This window comes from Motacilla alba, chromosome 1 (assembly GCF_015832195.1).
Source record: "Motacilla alba alba isolate MOTALB_02 chromosome 1, Motacilla_alba_V1.0_pri, whole genome shotgun sequence".
NCBI classification, from domain to species: Eukaryota; Metazoa; Chordata; class Aves; order Passeriformes; family Motacillidae; genus Motacilla; species Motacilla alba.
In genome coordinates this window covers 36430178-36455003 of record NC_052016.1, presented here as the reverse complement: position 1 = coordinate 36455003, position 24826 = coordinate 36430178, and the positions used below count along the sequence as shown (strand labels likewise).

Here is a 24826-nt window from a genome sequence, read left to right as displayed (position 1 = left end):
CACAGGTTTTTATTCACCACGTTCCTCAGCTGAGCCCAGCCCGCCAGAGTTATGAAATCCTAGAAGCCCTAAACATCCACACGTGGGACACGGGCATGTCTCACCAGGAGAAACTCGTGGTGGCAACCGGGATGCTCTTCCCTGGTGTGGAAAGGAGCAAGAGCTGCCAGCATAAGTAAGGGAGGGAACAGAGAGCTGGGAAAGAAGGTAAAGAGATCAGCTGTACTCTCCAGAGACACACACCCGTGTTTCTCTGACTTTGCCTCCTCTGAAGGAAAGGAGATAAGACAAATCAAGTGTCTGTGGCAGATGTTAGTCACGCCGCCTCACGTGCTGCTGAAGGGTGCTCGGCAGTGCGGGGTGGGAGGGGGAGCAGAAAACTCCAGGCACCCTAAGAAAAATTAACCACTTTGTCCCAATCCTCAAGTGACAATTTCCTTTGCCAGGTATAGGGCATTCTGACAAGCACTCCCAGTTAACAAGTCCAGGCCAGCCCTCTTCGAGCAGAGTCACTCCTGTTTCTTCCTAGGTAGCATGCGGGGAGGAAGGAGGCTATAAAGGACACTCTGGCAAAGAAGAGAGAAGTAAAAGAGATGCCAGTGCCAGGATGGAGCTCCTCTTCCAAGGCATAAGCTTGAATACATTTGCTGCGTTGCAGAACGAGGAGAGAAATGTCACCTTCAGAGGTGATCTGACAATCACAAAAATAAATTACATAGAGGAGAGGAAAAAAAAAAAAACCACAACAAGATGAGCATTTGTGAATATTCATGAGCAAGTCAAAACCCCCAAATTAACAAGGAAATTAATTTCCAAACTGATTAGGCTGCCAAGTCCTTTTATTTAAATAAATCAACAATTGCCTTCATGTGACTCCTGCTGAAGAACGCAGCGCTAATCCTGACTCCTCCCAGGAGGAAGGCCGGTGCCGCCCGCGATGACCAATAGCCCAGCACGTCGTGGGGACAGGCAGGCGCTGTGGCCGGAGCCGCCGGCAGAATTCCCTCTGCCCACTGCTCCGGATGCTGCGGTTTCACGATCGCCCGAGCCGATCTAACCGCGGGCTGCTGTGCTTGTGCTCTCCCTGGTCCCACCCTCTTACTCATGCTGGCTGGGAAGAGCTGTTCCAGCATGCCGAGCTGGCAGAAAACTCGCGCAACAATTAAAAAAAAGAGGTTTCTGTCAAGTCAGAGCACTGGAAACAGCTCAGCCAAACGCGCGGCGCGCAGCACCGCAGGTGAGGGAGGTAACCTGACCTGACCTGAGGTGGGCCCAGCGCCAAAGTTAACCCTGCTGCGAGTAGCGGAACGAAGCGTATCCCATCCCGAAGCGTCCAAAGCGGAGCAGAGCGGCGACGCCAGCGCGGCTCGGTGACTCGGTGCGGTGTCTGCAGTGCGGTGTGGGGCTGCCCAGCCGGCCGGGCTGAGCGCGGTGCCGGGGCGGCTCCGCGGTGCCGCGTCCCGCCGGGGCAGCCCGGCTGTGCCCGAGCCTCGCGGCACTGAGCGCCTGCTGCTCCTCCCGCGGCACGGAGGAGCGGGAGGCTGCCGGGCGGAACCTGGGTGGGCTGAGGCCGCGAAACGGAGTTCTCAGGGAACGAGGGTGAGCTGCGGCCGCCTCTGGGGTCAAGCGTGCCCGGTTACGAACACAAGGACAATGGGTGCTTGGGCGAGGTTACACGGAGCCGCCGGCTGCGGGACAGGGTTACCCTGTTGCCCTCCTGTTTCCCACAGGGCTGAGATGGTCCGGATTGCCCGTTCTGGCGCAAAGCCAGCTGGCGGGAAGTCCTTTCTGTTGGCTTAGCCGGACAAACACGTTTAACAGCGTGCCAGGAAAAACTCGAGCCAGCGCGGGCTGGGACCATCCCAGGAGCTGGCAGCCAAACTTTGGGACAACTCCTCTGGATCAGCGCGGCGGGCCGGGACCGTCCCAGGCGCTGGCAGGCACAGCGCTCGGGAAAACCCCTCCGGACCAGCCTCATCCCGCATCGAGCCAGAGGCGGCGGCGGCCGAATTACTATTCACGGTGGTCATGAATATTCATGAGGGCGGCCGCCTCGCCCCCCCACTCCGCCCGCGTCACGTGACGCCGCGAGGCCGGAAGCGGCCCTGCCGGCCGGGCTCGGGGACGCCGCGCGCCCGCCCGCCACAGGCACTTCCGCCCTTCCGCCAGCCCGGGCTGCCCGCGCGCCGGCGCCCTCCGCGCTTCCGGTAAGCGCGCGCGCGCCCGCCCGACCCCCGCCCCGACCTCCGGCCGCGGCCGCCCCGCCGGTGCCCCCGCCCCGGGCAGCCTGCCCCGGGCCGCAGCCGCCGCTCCGCCGCCCCGCTTTCGAGCGAAACCGCTGATGACGCCGTTCCGCTCCTCTCGGCGACCCGGAAGGGCCGAGTCGCGCCCCGCCCCCTGACCCGGAAGCTCCTCCCCGCTGTCTTTCCGGTGAGGAGGCCGCCGCCGCCGGAGCCGGGCCGGGGCCGCCGCTGGGGGGGAGCCCGGTAATGTGCGGGGCGGCGGGACCGCAGGCGGGGGGCCGGGCGGCGGGACTTCCGGGGCCGGGGCGATCTGGAAGCGGAAATGGAGGAGGGCGGGCTGTCTGTCTGTCTGTCCGTCCGCCCGTCTGTCCCGGTGTCGGGGGCTCCGCCACGGGGGAGCCGCGCTCCGGGCAGGCCCCGCCCTCGGCCGCCGCGGGGGGGGGGCGCTTCCGGGCCCCACGGGGATCGCCTGCCCCGCATATGGCCGGGGTGCCCCGGCCCGCGGAGCGCCGCCCGCTGCCATGCGGGGCCCCCGGCGCCTCGGTAACCGAGGCGGTTTGTTTGCAGAGCCGGCCCTGGAAGGAGGAGAAATGCAAGAGGAGGGAGAGTGAGAGGGGTAAGGAGCTCCCGGAGCTGCGTGAGTGACCCCCGCCCCTCACCCGGGGGCTGCCGCGGGGTGGGAGGAGCTGGCATGGGCCGCGGGTCCCGCAGCCGGGGCCGGGAGGGCGTTTGAGCTCCAGGGTGCGGGAGTGGGGATTGACCGCTTGGAAGGAGCTGAGGCGCAGGGTATGCCCTCTGCGAGGCACCTGTTCCGACAGAGGATCGCCCGGTCGGGGTGGAGGCTGCACAAGTGTCGGGGGACGGCACCAAAGTTCTGTCCCTAGCGTGCGGGTTTGGGATCCAGGAGTTTGGCCGGTACATTTGGGATATTCCTGATGTGCGTTCAAATGCGCTTGTTCTAAAGGTGTAGCAGCGTTTGAACTTTCTGGTGCTTATGATTACCGGGGAAGCATTTTTGCTTTTGTTGTAACAGCCTGTGTGGCTTCCAGCATCCTTAGTATTTTGCAGCAATTAGGCCTAAAAGCTCCTTGTTATTGAACAAAGATCTTGGGCAGACATAAAACAACAGTCTAAATTGTTCCCGAGCATTACTCTCAGGGCCTGTTGTTGACTGCAAACTCCGTGCCGAATGGGAAATAAAATCCAGGCATCTGGAGAATAAAGATACCCGTGTTAAAAGTCAACCTCTGAATAAATACCTGCACATCCAAATTTGGTTGTGCCTTCCAGAAACACAGCCTGTATCTCACCGTATACTTGCACGTGCTTTTACCCGTCTGTTTATGATTAAAGTGATGACCTGCCGGGAGGTGTAAATGCAGCACGTTAAGTATGTGATTCTGTGAGATCTAAACTCCAGATCCCTTGTCCCTCGTGAGTTCTCTGGTTCACTCGGTTGTTTATTTGGTGTATGTACATTTGTGGTCTGTACACAGAAAGTGTTTTTGGTTTATATCAGGAGGGTACGTTGGCATCTGTCTGATACTAGACTGGTGAATAGGAAGAAGGTCCCATCTCTGGCCTGTTTGTGGAAGCTGGGATGATGAAGGCCCTGCAGTGGGAACGTGCTGTGGTACAGGGTTGAAGCTCCAGCCCATGTCTGGTAGTTATAGAGCAATTGGAAGGGTTACGAGCAGAGTTCTGGTAAAGTAAGTGTGAGCAGCGTCTGAGTGGGGGCTGCCAATAGGGGTGCATGTCTTCAAAATACCCTTTTAGCCTAAAAATGGGGTAGGGGAGGGACAGCTCTGGGTACTAGGCCAGTCGGTTGGTGGAGGAATCTTACCTTTGTTTTCTGCCTTTGGAAGACTGGCTTGCTAGTGAAATTGCATGAAAGCTTCAACTTTTACACCATTTCTCTTTTTCCTCCACATTCTTATAACTCCATCACACTTCAGCCTTTCAAGCCAGAAGTTTGAGGCCTGATAGATAATATGCTCAAGCGTGAAGATTTTTGGATGGGGAGGTGAATTGTAAGGGAGTCTAATGAAATCAGTGTAGCTGTCCTTTGAAGAATCAGTAAGAGCCGTGTTTGACTTGCACACTTTGTAAGCTGAGCAAACAAAAGTTAGATTCTCTGTGAAGTTCCGGTGGAAGACAAGATGGAGACAAGCAGCCACTGAGTGCCCTGGCCTCTGCTAGTCTAGATTTTGGAATCTGGAACTGGACTTGCCTTTTAATACTTGTTCTCTTTAAATAAGAAAGCTGTTGTGAGTTTTTTTGCTTAAATTGGCATCTTTCTGTTTAGCTCCTGAAGTTTGCAGTTGCATCCAAGGGAGTCTTGGACAACTACAAAGTTTCTCTGGAAAATGCATGTGATTATTATTATTATATGAGACGTTGTGGTTTTGGACAGTCAGGTTCACTTGGGTGTTTTTGATGTGGAAGCTAAGCAAATAGCGGTTTATTTATTTTAAAAACAAAACAAAAACCAAGCAAAAACCTCAAACTTGGAAATTCCAAACAAAATACCACTCTTGATTCAGGTGGTGCTCAGTTCCCAAGGATGTGTTATCTCCTCATGTGTGCCCATCCTGTGGAAGAAAAAAGTCATGTAATTAGGCGTTACATGCAAAGGGCTGTGCTGTGGGCAGCGTACTTAATAATTAATTTGGCTCAGAAAAGAAAGCAGAGGAAGGAAGGTAAGAGTCTTGCCCCATCAGCCTCTGATTGAATCACAGTGGTGTAAATCCAGAGTAATTCAGTCAGGCAGCGAGCAGTCTGACTGCATGCCACCAACGTAAGGTAAATAATTTATCCTTAAGTGTGTTTATTGGTTGATTTGCAGTGAGTGAGCGAGGCAGGAGTACTTGGCCTTGCTGTTGCATGAGCAATTCATAAAAACAAAATTATCGGGTAATTTGGTTCATTTAAGTACTGCTTCTCCACATAGAGGAAAATTATCTTTGCATTTTGGCTCACACACAGCAATTCCACATGTATTTATTCTGTCTTGATATACTTCTGTAAGGTGTTTCATGCTACTGGGGGCATCCCTCTGATGATTGAGATAGACCCTCAGAAGCAATATTGTTATTAGACCACTGGCGGAGCATTGCAGAAATATGAGTAGGACAGTTTGCAGGTAGCTGCATGAAAAACTTACAGTGGCTGTGCTCTCTGCCAAATGTATTCTGAGCATAGTTTTTACCTACCAGTTTTGCCATATTTGTTTAGGAACAGATGTATCTATTTTCAGAAAATATTGCTTTGTTAGTTTCTTTAGGTTTTGAGTAGTGTTTTTGCAAGCGTAACAAACTTTGTCTAGTAATGGTATTACACAAAAGAATGTAAGGATTAGAAAGGAAAGTGCTTCTTCAGTCAGGTGTTCCCAAAGAGATTATACCTCTGTGCTCAGGAGACTCTCTTTTGGTGTCTAACTTGTTCTCTGAATGTAGGGAGGGTTGAGATGGAGCAGTGGGCACTTGGCTGGCGACAGATTCCTACAGAATTTTGTCCAAAGATGGGAAGAAAAGGTGCAATGGAGAGCCGTGACATGATCTTGCTTAGAAGTGTAGGGTATCTCAGGAGCAGGGGAATCAGGTTATTTTTCTACTGCTTAGTCTCATTGGAGGAGAGCAGGAATATTGAATGATATTTCTGTGTTTCTTTCAAGAGTGGGGCTGGGGTGGCAGCAGGAAGTTAGGAGCCCTGAGTTTGACTTCTTGGTCTGCTGTGGCTGTCTGTTATCTTGGGCAAGTCTGTTTCCCTCTCTCTGCCTGTCTTTCTTCCTGTGTAACATAATGCTAATGTCCCTTTGCTGCATCTGGGTCCTTAGTGTTGAGCTGGGGTGGAGGGACAGGCAAGGTCCAGCATTTTCGCTGCCTGTGGGGTCAGACTGTCTGTGATGGTGAAAAACAGTTTTCGTCTGTATTTGCCTGCTTGCAGATGCACAGACTTCATTTATGCCATGTACTTGGGTGGATGATAATTGGGAAAATTCGGATCTTTTCTGGGTTTCTAGTCAGTCCTGTTTTTTGCATGGAGGACTACTGGGCAAGGGGCATTTCAGATGGACACAAGCCCATGGGAATAACAGGCATCTTTTCCCCCTGAAAAATAATTTGGGCAGATAGCTCAAAAGGGGGGAGAAGTTGCTCAAGAAAGACAGGGGAGATTAAGGAACTGTCACAGCATTAGACTGAGTCAGTTCCATGTTGGAATCTCTTTGAGTTTAACGAGTTTTTTGTGTGTGTTTGTGTGTCTGTCTTCCTTATCCTCCATTCCTCTTCCCTTCCCCCTTCTTCTTGCCCCCTGTGCCCAGCTAGGATGGAAGAATCTCATTTCAACTCCTCCCCGTACTTCTGGCCAGCAGTGCCCACCGTCTCGGGACAGGTAAGATCTTCCAGCCTGTTATGCTCGGAAGTTTACGATGCATGTTGCACGATGAGCGTTTCTGTTGCATTTCTGGCTCAGCCAAATGCTGGGCAAAGCTGTGCCAGGGTGTGCTAAAACCTGTCCTTCCCCCCGTTTAGATTGAGAACACCATGTTCATTAACAAGATGAAGGAGCAGCTATTGCCCACAGAGAAGGGCTGCAGCCTGGCTCCCCCCCACTACCCTGCCTTGCTGACAGTCCCCACCTCTGTGGCGCTGCCCACTGGTATCTCCATGGACTCAGACACCAAGCCGGAGCAGCTGACACCACACAGCCAAGCCCCCGTGACTCAGAACATCACCGTGGTACCAGTGCAGTCTGCTGGGCTCATGACAGCAGGTAGGGCACTCCAAAGGCTTCGGCAGCGTACAGAGGGGACCGTGGGATGGGGAAACACGAGGTCCTGGAGAATCCTTACTGGCCTGCAGATTATTCCTAGCCTTACTGATAGTGTGGACTGCTTTGGTGTGGTTTCACTGGGAATCTCTAGGCATTCCATACATCCACCCTCTTTATGGAAGTTTGACTTCCAGCAGTGGAGACTGGGAATGCTTTGGGAGGGGAAGCTGCCCTTCTGTTTGTGTTGTAGTCAAAAGTAGGTGCTTCTGTGGGATAAGGAGGTTGGGCATAATTGGAGATATAATAACTGACTTCCTCCACTTGCCTTTGTTTGCAGGTCCTGGTCTGGTGATAACTTCTCCGTCAGGTTCTCTGGTGACCACAGCCGCCTCTGCCCAGACCTTTCCCATCTCAGCTCCCATGATTGTCTCTGCGCTACCCCCTGGCTCCCAGGCAGCCCTACAGGTGGTTCCAGACCTGTCCAAGAAAGGGACAACCACCCTCGCTGAAGGTGGTGGGGGTGGGGGAGTTGCCCCCAAACCACCCCGGGGCCGGAAGAAGAAACGATTGCAGGAGTCGGGGCTGCCAGAGATGAGCGACCCCTTTGTGCTGACAAACGAGGATGATGAGGACCAGCACAAGGATGGCAAGACATACAGGTGGGGAGTGGGGTTAAACCTTGACTGTAACATTGCGTGGGGATGGGGTGTAACCCTTCAGAGGGTTACATGGGGAGGAAGAGATCTCTGCCTTGTACCTAGAGAGTTCCTGAGTACAGAATCTTTGAGCTGCAGAAAGAGTTGAGTTTTCTTTCTAGTCAGGAGTATTTACAAGCTGATGGGTTGACCCAAAATGAAGAATTTCCTTTTAGTGGACGGTCTTGATTTCCTGAATATATAGTTGTTAATGTTGCTAGGTTAGTCAATGACCAGGATGTTATGGCGGCTGAACTACGTCCTTGATGGCACAGCCAGGTGGTGTGGCTGGTGTACTGCAGAGTGCAGTGCTGGCTGGTGCAGCTGGAGCACTTCTGGTGTAGCTGAGAGCCCTGCTATACCTGCGTGCTCCTCAGTTAGGACTCCAGTCTGTCCAGTGTAAAGACTACAAACTGGAGACACACAGAGCAGGAAGTGAATGTGGTGTTAGTGTCTGCTCCTGTGTGTATTGTCCCACGTGATCTCCTTCTATCTCAGCACTCCAAACAAAACGAGGAAAAAAAATGTAATTCTGAATTAAATATTAAGGGTGTTTCTGAGTCATAAGTGCGTCACATAAGAGGGAGGAGAGTTCTGAGCCCTGAGGTTGGGTTTCTGAGCTTGGAGGGATGTGGCTTGAGTTTACGAGTGATGGGGAGGGGAGAGATAAGGTAGGAGGGAATACTTGAACCAGAGGATAAGCAGTGTGGGTATTTCAGAAAAGGTGGGAACCAGACAGAGCAGAAAGTGGTAGGCAGTAAATGTGATGGTCTGTCTTAGGCAGGAAGCAGGAGCAGTTTTGGGTGATTCAATGATAGCTGTTTCTGATGGATGATTAAGATAAATAAGAGGCGAAGTAGTAGCCAGATTGAAACAGAAACAGGAGATGGTCCCTAGGTCTTCTCACTTGCCTATAATGTGCCCAGGATCCCATATCAAACAGTTTTCCTTTTAGCATCCTAGATGTTCTTTGTTTTGGTACAGATTTAGTTACCTTTCTGGAATTACGCCTTAGGAATATGAAGACATCTACATAGAATCTGTGCACCCACCCCAGGCATTTTTTCACTTTTAACTATAGCGTTTTTTTAATGTTTATGGGTTTTTTTTTAATCTACATAGTTAAATGGGTACAAACCCAAAGCTTGGATCAGCCTTTTTATCTTAGCCAATGTCCCAGTTCTTCCACTTTGAAAATATAATCAGCGTATGGTAAGGAAGGGTGGGAGTGTTAGGTAGCTTGCTATTTGTAATCCCACCATTTATTTTGGGCTATAGCCACAGATCCACACTACTCAAGCTGCTTACAGTCTGGGTTGCTAATTAGGTTGTTAAATATGTATTTACAGGGGACACAATTGGCAGTGAACACTAGAATTAAAGCTGAACCAGGGCTTTAATTATAGCTCCTTATTTACTTGTAAGTTTGGAAAAAAATGCCCAAGACCAGGTGGAGTGACTCAGCAGAAACTTTATGAACACGCATAGTCTGTGTAACAGCTCATGAAAAAGCCTTTGCAGGGAACAAACAGATGAGGATATATGTGGGAACATGTAATTCCTTTATGTTCGAGATTTCTTTATGTTTAATCTGAGTGTGGTACCTCTTTCACCAGCTCCCACCCTAAGTAGACCTTCCTCTGAGCAGTGCTTAGGTGTGAGAGAGCTAAATTGAGATTTATCGAAGACCCCCGATAGTGGTACTTCAGGAGGGAGTACTTCTGCCCTCCTTGAGATCTGCTCTTTGGATGATGCATCCCATGTGCAAGTTTGGAACTAAAAATGGTTGTTGGAAAAATAAAGGAAAGCGCTATCATCTCTTGGAGCTGTGGGAGAGAAGACCTTTGTGCAACACAGTAAAATCATTTCTCCATAATATGCATATGAATAGACTCACAAGTTAAAACTTTGAGGAATACTGGGATCCTTCTGTATTCTAGAGGATGATTTCAGTAGTTCCCGTCACTACAGTATGCAGACATATGCTAGCTAAATTAAGACTGTGGGTGAGGTTCCTCTACTCCTGCTTATTTCTCAGGCTGGAGGAGGAGTTGGTTTTGGCATTCATATGACTACATTTGTATGATTTCACTGATTCCCATGATGAGACACTGAGAATAATGTACTCAGATTCCTGGAAGGAGTTGTACTACACTGATCAGTGTGATTTTTAATTTTTTTTTAAATACCCAATTCCTAAAGCCTGGGATTATTTTGTCAAATTTAATTAATTTTTTAAGCTCTGTTTTTGAGCTCAGTGAGCTCTCTTGTCATGCGTGTCTGGACAGGTGGCTAATATTTGTAATTCCTGACTCCTAGTGTGGTGATAAAGACAGAGTAAGGCCTTGAATGAGGACCACAGCCAGGCAGATGTGGGAGGTGTTGGAGCATAAACCTTGATACATGTACTGCAGCTCATCCCATTCTCTACTAAACGTAGGGATGCCTGCTCCAGCAAATGGCAGCTGTCTTACTGCTGTATCATCTCTAGAAGTGAATTAGTAGGCTGCTGTGAAAGTGATGGAAGAATCTCTATGACTAGGGGTTTTTTTGTAAGAAAAGGTGTGAGGCTTTTGCTAATGATGGCAGTACTTGCAGATCTTACACATCTGTCCTTAGGATTCGTCTGGCAGAGTCCTTGGTGCTTTGTATTGTGCTACTGGAAGAATGCTTGCACCTGCAGGGGACAGCATCTAACCCAGTCCTGTGAAGCATTTTCTTTCATGAGTAATGTCAGTTCAGTCTTGTCTAGATTCATCGGCAGCTCTTTGTTAATATTCCCTGACATCTTTGTAGAATTCACTTTGTCTTTGGAAAATGAGATAGGCATCAAGAGTCTTTCTAGAAAGATGCTGGCACTGTGGAGCACATGGCTTCTTCCTGGTGCTTTAAAAGGTGCTGAGGAAAAGGAAGCAAACAGGTCCTGGATACAGTAGATTGTTTTTTAGTCATGGTGTGGTGCCTGTACCTGTGCGGTTTTAGAAGTCTGTGGTGTGATGTGATCAGTGGACAAGAATCAAAGTGCTGCTCTGGGCCAGATCATCAATTCCCTTTCTCTTGACAGTCCTCTAAGCAGTTTCTTTGGAAGAAAGAGGAGGAGAGCTCTGTATAGGCATTGCTAGGCTCTGGTACTAAGTAAAATCTAGGATAAATACCAGTTTATAGTCTGGAATGTTTTTCAAGCTGTGCTCTGGAGCCTCGGATACCAGCAGGAAGGTTGTCGGCTTGAGAAGGGCTTCACTGTTGTAGAGTAATCAACAAGCTGTCTTCTGCACTTCCAGTTTTGGGTTTTCCTTACTTTCACGGGGGAGCAGCAGGGAAGTTGGGAGACAATAAGCAGCTGAGAGACGTAGGAAACTTCAGAGATAAGTCCAAAGTGCAAAAGTGTACAAAAGCTCAGTAAACTGAGCTGCAGAAAATGAGGAAGCTGGATGGATACCCTCATTAGAGAGCAAATTATGTACACAGGGGGAACCGGTGTTTTGAATACAGCACGTGGGCATCTTCTCAGACATGTCTTTTTTTAAGCCTGTTTTTTCTCCCCTGTACTGGATTTAGCATTACTGTTAAGTGAACTTCCCCAAGTTTTGAATCAATTTGTAACATGGTGGCTATGAGTTCAGTAAGCCATACGTGTCTGTGACAACATTGTTGAATTTGGTCGGTTTTAAGCTTGGAAAAAATCTGTTAAGCATGCTCTGATTTATAGTTTGCAGGTGGAAATATATGAAGGTAATATTCTCTTTGAGGCTTCTTGAGGCTTGCATCACTCCAGGCACTCAGCAGACAGCCCACCTCCACAGAGGAGACAAATACAGCCTGACTTGTCTTAGTTTCTGTGTGAGGCTGGACTATATATCTGCTCTTTTTGCAGCTCTAAGCATCTTTTAGAGTTGCACTGAAGGGCCAAACATGCTTTTCCTTCAGGCACAGCTGCTCCTCCTTCTGCTTCAGAAGGGGTCTCTAGTGCCCAGTGTGGACAGTAGCCTCCCCCTCTGATGGACACAACAGCAAGGCGTGAGAAGACAGTGCTCGGTTCAATTGTGATAGGGATGAGAATGAGGTATGGGCAGGGACTGGAGCTGTTTATGCTGAGGAAATCTGGAAACTTGGTAGAGATGGGAATCAGAAAGGAGGACAGAAAAGACAAGAGCGAGAGGGACAAGAGTATGGGATGTGGACAGACAAACAGAAGCATGAGGGAGAGAAGTGTTAGGTAACTGAGGGAATGAAGTAGCAAAGTAGAGGATCAAGAGGCTGGGGCCTGTGACTAAAGAGCTTGGGTCTGGGCCTTGGTGCAGGAGAGGGGATTGCTCTGGGCTGGAAGGCTAAGGGCAAAAGGGGCATTAAGTTTGAAGTGTCAGGCAGAAAGTTTGACCACATTCCCTCCAAAGCCTAGAAATATTAAACCCGGTGTTTCTAAATTTTGCCATGGCTTTGATGTCAGCATAAGAATGTGACCTCCTCTGGCAAAGAACCTCATCTCCCTCTTAGGCTAGAAAAAGGTGAGAAAGTATTGTTGCTGTCATTTATCATCTTAGCTGCAGTGGCAGAGGTCTGTGCAATGGATTTTAAGATTGCTGATGACCAACGTGGGTGTCAGTATGATGCCACACGTTGGAATTTCTGTTTGCTTTTTTTAACAAGTGGTTCCGTGAGCAGCGGAACTAATGATGCCTGGTTTCCAGCGGCTCTCTCCTGTGTGGATTCTCTGATGTCTAATCAAGGGTGAGCTTATTAGCCTTTCCCTCAGCAGAGGACTCCAAAAGAGTCGTTCTTCTTTCCTCAGCTTCATATTTTTGAGACTTGTCTTGATTTTTAAGATCCTTACCCCTTTTCCAGATCAGCTGGCATTGTCTTATGATCTCAGAGCTCTAAGGGATACTGTTGCACATGCACATTTACATATGCACATGCAGTTTGTACACATAATCCTTGCTTTGTATATAAATGCAGTGATTGAAGCTTAGAAAATGACAGTTTGACTGGCCACATGCCTGAGGGTATATGGAGGTAAAACCTTGTGTTATGGTAAGATCTCTCCCTTCTGCTGAGATATTGTAACTCTGTGTGTGTGTGTGCATGCATGTGCTTTCCCTTGGCAGTTCCTCATAGTGCCAAACAGAAGGAATTGACAGGAGGAGTTCTGCAGCCACAAATTCTAATTTTGGCATGTTACTTGTCAATGTAATGAGTGTGTGCAAGGGAATGAGGAGGACAGTCACAGTTTCAGCTTGGGAGAGAGGGAACTTTAAAACTGTATCTTGTGCCTCTTACCTGATTACACCTTAATTTGGCTCTATTGAGTCAGTGCACTTTGATACCATCCTTGATTAGTTATTAGTGCATGATAGCCTGTCAGAAACTTGCATGTTTGCCCAACCTGAAAGGAATATTCTGTGAAAAGAAAATAAAATGCATTGACATGGGATTGTGGAATGGAGGAGGATGATCTGGGGAAGGCATTTGCTAGTATGAAGACCTGTTGATTTCACTTGCCTCTGCCACAGATTGTTGTGGTATCCTATAGCCCTACAGATAATCTTGCCTCGAAGCGTGTGCAAGTATGAGTTAGGTTGAATCTTCAGTGGATTTGCATTTGTCTCAGGATACAAATGACCATAGAGAGTTACCCTGAAATAATTAACATTTGGTGTTCCCAAAACCATAATCTCAAGTATCATTGAATGCTCCTCTGTTACAAGTCAGATCCTGTTCTGCTTTGCAGAAGTGTTGCGGCTCATAGGAGTAGCATAGAAATCTAGAGGAGCAGTGATATGAATTTATGTAATAGGAATTTTCCTTTGAAGGAAAAAAAGAGGTCACAGATATCAGTTTGGCCACTTGGAATTAGTGGGTACGTCTGTCTTACTGTGTTTCCCTGTGTCTTTTGTGATTCTCTTCGCTTACCAAACATAAAACAGGGACATTGTGGAGATAGATGAGTGCTTATGGAGCACTGATATTTCTGTGGTGGGTACAGATGAGTGATCTGCTTCACGAAGTTGGAATTGCATGTGGTCGACGAGGCTCAGGGCTGTCCAGAGTGGTGATATAAAAAACTGAATGCTTGTTTGTTAAGTATCTGTCTGTGCAACATAATAAGAGTGCAGTTCTGTGGAAACAGTCAATAAAGCTGTATCAGAGCGCACCTGCATTGCGGAGCCAAATTATGGTGACATGGATGACCTTAATCCTGATGTTTCCAAATTTCCTAGTGCTTTCTAATGGGCCTTTTGTATTCTTTTAATTTTAGCTCTTGCATGTTATCACTGTACTAGGAAGCACATTATTGTGTTTTATTGTTTTGTTGGTCTTTTGTGCTAATGGTAACTGATTTCAAAAATCGGTGGACAGTGTCTTAGGCCTGATGTTCAGTGATTTGGAGGTCAACAGAAAGTCATGGCTGATAACCTAAAGATAAAAGCAATGCTGGTGGATAGCTGTAAAGAAATGGGATCTTTATGTTGTCATTAATTGTTCAGAAGAAATATATTTTAATACAGCCCCATGGAAGACTTAGCCTTTTGGGACAGCATGATGTCTCCAGCAGCCAGGGACTAAGTCCAGATGTTTGGACACAGTGGAAAACATTATCAGACAGAAGTGTTTTGTTGGACTATTGAGTGTCTCTGGTCTAAAGATAAGGAATATGGAGGAACAGTATCCTGGAAAGCAATGACTGTGAAAAAGATTTTCAGGAATTAAGTGACATCATGGAAGCTCCCAGTGCAAGACAGAAAAGGTTTAAGGTGCAACTGTTGAAAGCATAAATGACTGAGTCATTAAAAGAAGACAGGGAATTTGTGAAATATGCTGAAATACCACAAAATTCTGGGTCAGGTATTTTTAGGGTCATTTGGAAAAATGGACAAAATGCAGGAATACCCTCAAATCTGGGAACTGGGAAAGTGCCATATGATGAGAGCATTTTGAACTGCTCTTTGCCTTGCCAGTATATTAGAGTATGCTTTTCTGCAGCCTTACCGAGCCACCAGGTGACTGAAGGACTGTAGAAGTAAGTTGACCAAGATCTCTGAGCATAGCTGATAGATTTGTTACACACTCCAGTAGTGTAAACTGTTCAGTGGAAGCGTAGCCTTGGCTTTGGAATAGGAGCTGATGCTGGGTGTGCCAGTGTGGAAGCAGAGGTACAATTTCTGTGCCTTCATTTGGCATCTTCATACTTGCTGGCTTTATTTGGGTGTTGCCCAAGTGTACCTGTGTATTTTGGATGTTATTTCTCTTTTCCCCTCCTCTTACAAAATATTGACAAGAAAGTGTTTAACTTCAGCTTAAAAAATGGGGGAATGTGAGGGTCAAGCCTCTGTCATGAACTGTGCATCCACTGTTATGCTATGCTTCCATTAGTTACTTCATTAGTTACTCTGCGTTTCAAAGGCAGGACATTTCCTTCCTTTTTAAATGAACTGCTGACTCTGACAGCATAGACTTACTCTTATAATCTACTCTAACTTCAGACTTTCCTGGTTTGATTTTTAGTTGTACTGATGGTCTAACTTGTATATGTAGCCTAACAGAAGGAGCAAGGACTCAATTAACTTTTAAGACTACTCTCAGTAGATACTAGGAATTTGAATTCTCAGAGCCATATAGAAGCTTACATAGTTTTCACAACTGTGATACTGATTAATTAAGCACTTGATTGAAAAAGGCTGTTAATCCATGTTGGGCAAATTTTACTATGAGCTGGTATTTCAGATGGCATTTTATCTCCTAACAGCATCTGATGAATGAGGCGGAACATTCCATGAAAAGTGGAAAAAAATACAGCACTGTGTGCCACAGAGTTGTAGTCTAGTTGCTATAGGCATCATTTTCTTTATGACTCATTGTGATGGCTTTCATATGGGAGTAGAATTAGAATTGTACATCCACCTTTTGCTGGCATTTCATGATTTTTGAGAGTCTCTCTCTAACATGAACATTTTTTGAATGCCTTTATTTCCTATAAAAAAGAAGGTATTGTAAACATTGGAAGGGGTTACTTTTGATCTCTGGCATATGGCTGAGTGCTAATTTAACTGTTGATATGAACCTCTGTTTTATTAAGGATATTTTCTCCAAGGCTGTCTGAATTTGCGGAGCCATAACAAGCAGCTGCAGGGGATGTTGTGTCACACCATCAATGGGAATGCTGCAGTCATTTCTGTTTCTTGCTGTCAGAAAGAATGCAGCCAAAGGAGGGGTAGTTTAGAAGCACAGTGGGGAGACTATTAAAAATGGATATAAAACAGAGGAGGGGTAGAAATCAATTATTTCATATAGTGTTTCATTCATGCTTAGCAAGGAGCACTCCCTATTTTTCGTCTCCCCAGCCAGAATTTCACTGAAGTAGAACACTGAAACGCTGCTAGTGTCAGATGGGATATTCTCATTATCCGTATAGATTTAACATCTTTTTGAATCCATATTTGCCCACTAGAGGGCTGATTGCATCTTCCCCTTTAATATTTGATGTTGTCTGAAGCAGAATGCAAAGCCCTTAATTAAATGGATCATTTGTTCCCGTGAAAAAGCCTGATACCACACAATATAAAATTCTGAAATGCAGCTTTCTCTTATATTCCAGGGCTTTTTTTAACTCATAAGGCTCATGAATTTGTTAATGCTGCATAACATTCTTGCTCTCTTAGGGCTGATGCTAATTAGATGATTAGAAAATGAGTTCTTGCAAGATTTTAATTCTAAATGTTGTTTGAAAAACAATATCAGAATGTCTATAGCTGCTAAATTCAGACAACAGGGGTTGGTTTGTTTGTTTGTTTGAGGGTTTTGTTTTGATTTTCGGGGTTTTGGGGAGATTAGGGTTTTGTGGGATTCTGTTGTTGTTGGTGAGGCTTATTTTGGCTAATAATCAGGTTTATCATTGTCATGCAAGTGCCAGTGGTGTTTTGAAAACTTCTTTATAATTTTATTTTGAAAATAGAAAAGGACATGCAGTCTGTTTCTCTTCATTGAAGTTTATTTTAGAGACTTTCTGACCTGAAGGCAGATACCTGGCAAAGCAAATAAGTAAAGGATGGGGTGCACAGAAGTTATGGAAGATAAAGTTGATGGCTTTATGGCACTATAGATTTCATGCATGGGACTACTTAGACTTGATGGCACAGTAGAGTTCATTAATTTTTCAGTACAGAATAGACTATTTAAAATATAGAGTCCTGTGTACAGCACAGAAGAGATTAGTGCCCAGCATTCTCTTTAAACTAGAGCAAAACCCTTAGGAGGGTATTTCTCTCAGAAAGGTACCTGGGTTCTCAGAATGCTGATTGTAGGGGCCAAGTGATTGAGACCATATTGTAGCCTCCAAGCTTTGTTCCAAAGATGCATTATTCTCACAGCTGGAAAAGGCCTGTTTCCTCTTTTTTCCACTTCTGGTGTCAGTTGTTCCTCGTTATATCTGACTTGTTCATAAAATAAGCCCCTAGTAACTGATATTTTTCTCCCTATGTAGATTTATTTGGATATTGACCAAGTTATCTTTTAAGCTTTACTCCAAACGTAGATTGACTGGAGTCACTGAATCTTTCCTGCAAAGCCAATTTTCCACATGCCATCATTCTTTAAGTTTGCTGAGCCTGTGTGAGTTTTTCAGTAATTGTTGAGGACATTGACTTCAGAATTAGACATGCTGTTGGCAAGAACAGTCGCTCCCCTCCTGTACACAAAAAGGATACCTGCTATTCCCTTTTGTTTTGGTGAGCCGTGTTAGCACAGCATCACACTGGGAGCTTGTTCTCAATTGAATGGTTCCTTATCAGAGGGCCAATGCCGTGGAACGGGGTTCAGTTGAGAGTAATGGAAGTCAGCGTCTGCTGAGAAGGAGCTTGCTAAAAGTCAAGCATGGGATTATGCTGTAATTGCTTGCATTAGCAGGGAACTGGACTTGGCGACTTGAAGGTATTTTTCAGTTCACTGTTCACCTCAGAGTTATTTCTAACGTTGGTGCTTTCAAGGATACACAGTCCTCATCATCTGACTTGATTACTGCAGAATACATATGCTCTATTCAAGTCTGGCATTTCAGGAAGTCTGGAACAAACTGAGTGAGATAGTTTGGTTTATAAACCAAGAGCTACTTTTTTAAAAAAAGGTGGCGATGTACCTTTTTCCTCCTTAGATCTTCAATTGATGTAGGGATAAACAGCCAAATTGCTTCTGTTTGTTGATACCAGCAGGGATTGGTGTGTGTGTGTGTGTGTTGAGGAGAGATTTATGTAAGGACGTACTTAGTTTGCATGTTCTGTTAGGGCTTGCAATTAAAATGGATTAAGAGAAAGATGAAGGTAGGACACGTGGGAACAACTGTTAGAGATGATAATGAATGTAAAAGAGCAAAGGTGGAGAGGAGGGAAATGTTATGACAGGTGTGTGTTAGAGTGCTTGCTAGGGAGGCATGGCTTCCAGCTAAATGGCTTGGAATCAGGCTGTGGCTCGGAAGGGCCTGTGGAAGTTAAGGTAGGTGCTGGATAAATACTGCTTACATGACATATGCTGATCAGACTGCACACATCATAAAGCTTCTGGCTCCGTTCAACAGAGTCACAACAGTAGATGCAATATGCAATGAAGTATCCTCCTGAGAGGAGATGGTTATGGGGAAGAGCAGGATCAGCTCTGTGGCTTGTAATACCTGCAGAGACTTTTGTAGCTGAGCAGTTTTGTAAACACTGTAAAACTCAAGAAATTCCCAGACAAAACCACTGTGAAGGTGTAATTCGTGTTAACCAGCCTTCCTCTGGCTGGCATCTCTTCTCTCAAATGTGACCCTGGAAGTTACATGTGGAGATTCTATTTTGTCTTTAATGTAAATGAAAACCTAAATTCACATAAACCTTTACTCTGCCCCTTGTTTGACACACATGGGGGGTGGGGAAGAAATTAGTAACTTGGATGCAGCTTCTGTCTCTCTGTCAAATTAACAACCACAAAAGCTTTTACCACCTTGAACTGTAAAACAGTACGAGCTTCTCTTAACAGCCTGGTGTCATAAGTGGAGGAATAGTTTTTAACAGCAGCATCCGTAGCAGAGCAATGCCAACTGCTTCTTCTTGTTCAGAGTCTGTGTCTTAACAAATACGTTCTGATCATTGTGGGAACAGATGGATGCAAACGCCCAGACAAAACATTTTGCATCACATCAGTAAGACTGAAATGATGAAAGCCCACTAGACCAATGAAATACCACATTTGATATCCAGAGTATCTTTGTGAGACCCACTAGGAAGGCAGCACTGCTGTTCTTCTCAGCATTTTGTATCTTAAATATTTGAGTGTCTTCTCCAGAAATGGGAGCAGAGTTAAGTGGATTTGGCCATTTCTGCTCTCACAGACTTCACAGTACATGGAATTAACTTCTAATACAATCTATAACCTGGCATTTCTAGGTTTTCCAAGTTTTTTTTTTTTACTGAAATAAATCATAGATTAACAAAGTTGAGGTTTTGTCTGGGAATTATTCCTATCCTTTAGGATTGCTGTTGGAAAGTGCTGCCCTGCCTCTCTTGCAAGCCAGTTGACTTCTTCCAACACCTTCACTTGTCTGGCTGTGAAGTATTGTTTGTTCTGTTACACCAGTTCTTAGCTTAAATTTTTTCCCCTGGGATTGAACCACTCACAGCCAAGCAGTGTCCCAGGTGAAACCTCCCCAGTGCCACATGGTGGGAAAACGACCCTTCTTCACTCAGTGTGGAAGATCCCGTCCAGTTAAGAGTTGATCCATACTGGGGCTTGCCCCCGTGTGACACTGTCTCTTCCCCTCGCCCGGTCCCAGGTGCCGGATGTGTTCGCTGACCTTCTACTCCAAGTCGGAGATGCAGATCCACTCCAAGTCCCATACGGAGACAAAGCCACACAAGTGTCCTCACTGCTCCAAGAGCTTCGCCAACAGCTCCTACCTGGCCCAGCACATTCGTATCCACTCAGGGGCCAAGCCCTACACGTGCAGCTACTGCCAGAAGGCCTTCCGCCAGCTCTCCCACCTGCAGCAGCACACACGGTAAGGGCCAGAGGAGGCTGGGGCCCTCCGCACTGCATGTTGCCGTCATCCCAGCATGCTGTGAGCACCTCAGTGGGCGACTGCCCGGGCAGACCTGGCTGGTTGTCACAGGCTGGTCAGGTCTTACACGCGTCAGACCGGCGGTAGCGGTATCGGACACGCGAGACTGGTCCCTGGCTGTGAAGGGCTGGGTGCGCTCAGGTTAGCGCTGCTCTGCCGGAGAGGCGTCGGCAGCGGAGCGACGCTTTCTGACAGGAGATAGGGCTGGTTGTGTCAGTGTGAGAGTAGAGCGGGCATAGGAGGACTGTTCCCTGTCGCCCCAGCGTAGTTCTGCCAGACATCTCAAGTCCAGGCTTGCAGCCCCCCTGCTGTTTCAGCCACAGGCTTCCCACACACAGCTCTGCCAATGCCCCTCAGTCCAAGCTCTATAGTTCCTCTCTCTGGATCCTCCCCCGGTGCAGACAGACCATGGTCTCTTGAATCCAAGGGGAGCACAGTTTGAGACCAAGAGAGCTCATGCTGTGTTTGGAGTTCCTTCATGTAGCAGATAGCGTGGTGCTGTCCCACCCCCTTTGTGCCCTCATTCCATCAGCACTAGCCAGATGGCGGTCATGTCCAACTGCTGCTGCTCCTCCTCCTCTTCGGCAGGATCCACTCCAAGCTCCACACGGCGATTGTCAAGCCGCACAAGTGTCCTCACTGCTCCAAGAGCTTCGCCAACACATCCTACCTGGCCCAGCACCTCCGCATCCACTCGGGGGCCAAGCCCTACACCTGCCGCTACTGCCAGAAGGCCTTCCGCCAGCTCTCCCACCTGCAGCAGCACACACGGTAAGGGCCAGAGGAGGCTGGGGGCCTGGCCCTGGTCCCCCCGCGCTGCCGGCATGCACCTCTGGAGCACGCGCGCCAAGCATGCGGGGGGCGGGCGGGGAATGCGGCCGGCTGCACCCCCAGAAGGAGGTGACCCACCTGAGTGGACGGAGTGGAGGCTGCGCAGGAGACACTGACCACGTCAGGGCTGAGGTGGGCACGTGCTGTCCCTGGGGATCCTTGGTCTTGCACCGCGGGCGGCACAGAGAGAGAGCGATAGAGAGAGAGGCATTGGCTGTAGGGGATCCTGGCCTGGCACCACGGGGGTTGGACTGAGTGTGTGGAAGCTGCTCCTGGCATTGCAGGGGGACAGGGACAGATTAATACTATAGGTAAACTCAGCCTGTTACTTGAAAGGAAAAGTGTTGGTGTGTCTATCCTGGAGGGAACAGAGCTGCTTTCTTGGTACTGTGGAAGCAAGAGAACAGATTCCTCTTGGTCATTTCGGACTCCTGAGCTTGGAGTAGGAAGCCTGGACCTTCAGACCCCTTCCCAGTACATTTTTAGGTAGCTCACATGCTGAGGTGTCCAGGAGTTCCTAAGCTCTTGCTCCTCAATCCTAGTCACTCTGAAATCTGCTTGACTGCCTGTCTTCAACTTCTAACTGGGCGTGGGAGCTGGGCAGAGCTCTCTTTGTCCAGCTAGAACAGCATCTGGAGGCAACATCATCCCCTTCACACAGCAGCAGGCCCTGGCAGTGTGCCCTGTCTGCCTGCTCACTGCCTCCCGTTTGTGCTCTTCCTCCTCAACAGTATCCACACCGGGGACCGACCCTACAAATGTGCTCACCCTGGGTGTGAAAAGGCTTTCACCCAGCTTTCCAACTTGCAGGTAAGGGGCTGGGTGTGTGCTGCTTGCCGGCAGGGGTTGGCAAGGGTGCCTGTGGTAGAGCAGGTGGAGGAAGTGGGGCAGGTGGGAGGAGAGTAAAAGAATGCAGAAAGCTATTGAAGCCCTGGGCAGGGAAGAGATTCCTGACTTGTGGCACTAGTGGCCCAAAGAAGTCACATAAATGGTCACATCCTGTAAAATTAACTTGACTTGAAAGTGGTGCGTGAAGTTCCCCCCATCTGTTTTGCAGTTTTCTAACTTAGCTGGGGCGAGACTTTTGTGAAATGTTACACCCCATAAAGCCTGGGTATCTGGGTGGGTTTGTTGTTTGTTTTACAATGAAATGGAGGGTGTAAGGGTAGGGATACAGGAAGCAGAGGTGATGTGTCCTGTTGCAGTACCCTGGAGGAGGAGGACTGTAGAGTGTGCCAAAGAGCAGAGAGCTGTAAACACCTGCAAGCAGTTAAAGCAAATCCTGCCCTGAAGGTATTAGATGCAGGGAGCAGATGTGTAGAGGGGCAGAAAAGGAGAGACCAGGAAAAGACTGAGAGTTGCATGGAAACTGAGAAGATGGGGGTTGTGGAGCATTAAGAGTCTCTGCTCTTCAAATGCCTAGTATGCATGAGAGGGAAGGGCATGTGTGGGGAAGGTGTGGTGGGCTGGAGGGAGAAGTTCTGTCCCTCTGCTAAGAGCCAGGTGTACCTTCCTGAGCAGCCAGGAGCTTGGGGCCTGGCTGTAACAGAGTGTTTGAGGTAGAGCCATCTCCAGTACTTGCTTCCTTCCTCACGCTTGCTTTTCTCTTTCCTCCCTGCTGCTGCCACCCCCCAGTCCCACAGACGGCAGCACAACAAAGACAAACCTTTCAAGTGCCACAACTGCCACCGTGCGTACACGGACGCTGCCTCGTTGGAGGTGCACCTGGCTACGCACACGGTGAAACACGCCAAGGTCTACACCTGCTCCATCTGCAGCCGGGCCTACACCTCGGTGAGTGTTTGCTGCCCTGGGGCTAGCAGAAGTGCTCAACTTCCCAGGGAACAGCTTCTGTAGATCCAGTGGGAGCAGTCCCCTGAGTTGCCGTGTCTCTCCCTACTGGCTTTGGCTCTTGCGAGCGTCGTTCCCTCCTCTCACGCGGTCCTTCCTGTTGCAGGAGACGTACCTGATGAAGCACATGCGGAAACACAACATCCCTGACCCACAGCAGCAAGTGGTTCAGGCACAAGCCCAGGCCTCGCAGCAGCAGCAGCACTTCCAGCCGCAGGGCGGGGGGGCAGCAGGGGGCCCTTCTGGAGACACTAACCAACCCAACCCTCCCCCCCAGTGCTCCTTTGACCTGACTCCTTACAAGACTTCAGAGCATCACAAGGACATCTGCCTCACTGTCAGCACCAGCGCCATCCAAGTGGAGCACCTCTCCAGCTCCTAGAGAGACCTCAACCCAGGGAGCAGAACGCCTCTTGTGCATAGCCTGTGCCAGGGGCACCGCTTGTGCAGCGGCCCTCCTCGTGCAACAGTTTCCGGCCTCTCCTCCTGCAGCAGCCTCTTCTGGCTGTGTAACCCTGTTCATGGCAGCCCCTTGCACAACAGCCTGTCTCAAGGGGGTGCTCCTTCTGTGCAACAGCCTGCCTGGTAGGAGGATGCTTCCTTGTGCAAGAGCCCCTTTCCTGTGCTGGGATCACTTCCTCATGCAAGAGCCCCTCCTTTGAAACCCAAAGAAAGGCCCCTGTTTTGCCTTCTCTCTCACTGTAGGATGTGTACGAAGCGGGGTTGCGTGTTGAGACACGCATGGTGGATGGGATGGAGAGACGGCCCTTGTATATACAGGGGCTTGGACACGTGTTTTTAGCAGGCCGCAGAAAAATGTGGCAGGGTTCACAGCTGGATGGGGTTCTTTGAGGATTGCCTTGAGTGTCTAAGAGAGAAATATCCATTCCTGTCCCTCCTGCTTGTGAAAGGGAGGAGGGGTCGCTCGTCCTGCCCCAAGGACTGGATGGGAGAAACCTTCTCCCCAGTGGAAGGTGAGACCAGTGGAAGGGGGAGAGGTGAGGCATGTTCTTTGGGATGGACAGGTGCCTACACTGCCTAAGGGCTGTGGAGTATTGCATTCTTTCTCCTCCCCTAGAGAGGAGTAGAGAGGAGTCTGTCTGAACTGGCTGCTGCCTCTCTCTCACAGCTGTCTGAGCAGCACAGTGGCCCCATAGGAATGTGGGTTCCTGCTCATTGCCCTTCCTGCCTGTTGTGGATGATATCCTAGCAGCTTGTACTCCTCCTCCTCTCCCTCCTGCTTTTCCCCTCCTCAGAAAGGCCTGCAGGCATCAACAACAAACCAAAAAGCAACTGGAGGGAGGGTAAGAGACTGCCAAAATAATCATCACCCTTCTCTCTACTCCCTTTCCTGAAAGGCGGAATGACAGCAGTTCTGACACTCACATACCTGTCCTGCCCCCAGTTTCCCAAAGGGAGAGAGGAGGAGGAGGAGGAGGAATAGACCAGTCTTTTCAAGGGGCTGGCAGGAAGCAGGGAAAGGCTAGCTTCTCCTGCTCATCTCTTGCCAGAGTGCTCTCCCAGGCTCCCTCTTGCCAAGACGGGCTGGACTCACATGGCAGTGGTGGCTTCTTCTGGACCCTGGTCATGGGAGAGAATCCCCAAAAGGTGGACAGTGGAGAGAAGGGGATGAAGATCCCCACAGAGAGACCAATCTAATGAGAAGGGGGAGCCAACAAGAATAAACTGAAGGCCCCTTGAATTTATATATATATATATATAAATATCTATTCCCCACCCCTGGCCCGCTCTGTCCTTGCTGTAACTGTTTCTATCTCTGTGTTTATAAAACGCATTATCCTGGCGAATTTTTATTTTCAATCTTCGTTTGTTTTTCCCTTTCTCTTCGTCTTCAATTCTCCTTCCTCTTTTTTTTTTTTTTTTTTTTTTAATTGGTCCACATGACTGCTAGTCTTGTGTGTTACTTAGTTTTTTTGGATCATGGAGGCTGACTTGGAAGAGAATGAGAAGGCAAGGGAAAAAGCATGTGTTGTTGGGTTTTAAAATCAGTCACCCACCCAAAGCCTATAGAATCCCAGACTTCTGTATGAACAACCAATAGGGGCTTCTATTTTATTTTTTTTAACCACCCTGTATAGAAATAAATTGGTGTAAAAGGCTCCTTGAAGGTGCTGCTGCGAGCACCCTGCCCCTGTGACGTGTGTTCCTTCCCCCCTGCACCCGACCCCTGCAGGAGCCTCTGGCTGCCCTGAGTCTGGAGGGGCCGTGCAGGCAGGCGCAACATGAGGGCGGCACATCCCTGCCTTTGGCACTTTGCGGTTTGCACAAGGAAAGCGAGGAGCTCTGCGCCTGGGGAGCCTGGGGCAGAAACCTTTTTCTCTGCGTTTAGT

At 48.4% G+C, this 24826-nt stretch overlaps 1 protein-coding gene across 15 annotated transcripts; it reads left to right on the top strand.

Moving 5' to 3' along the window:
* Nucleotides 1-804: 804 nt before the first annotated feature.
* On the top strand, nucleotides 805-24594 carry ZNF384 (zinc finger protein 384). Of its 15 annotated transcripts, none has more exons than XM_038133002.1 (11): nucleotides 805-2207; nucleotides 2811-2859; nucleotides 3763-3952; nucleotides 6569-6635; nucleotides 6776-7016; nucleotides 7354-7675; nucleotides 19509-19733; nucleotides 20382-20564; nucleotides 21356-21434; nucleotides 22260-22418; nucleotides 22582-24594. In XM_038133002.1, the coding sequence occupies exons 3-11, from the start codon at nucleotides 3900-3902 to the stop codon at nucleotides 22855-22857; spliced, it is 1605 nt and encodes a 534-aa protein (XP_037988930.1). In that variant the 5' UTR covers nucleotides 805-2207; nucleotides 2811-2859; nucleotides 3763-3899; the 3' UTR covers nucleotides 22858-24594. The 15 variants fall into 15 exon arrangements, with proteins under 15 accessions (XP_037988930.1, XP_037988987.1, XP_037988967.1 ...); XM_038132994.1 differs by lacking the exon at nucleotides 805-2207 and adding an exon at nucleotides 2224-2430; XM_038132986.1 differs by lacking the exon at nucleotides 805-2207 and adding an exon at nucleotides 2224-2486.
* Nucleotides 24595-24826: the final 232 nt, after the last annotated feature.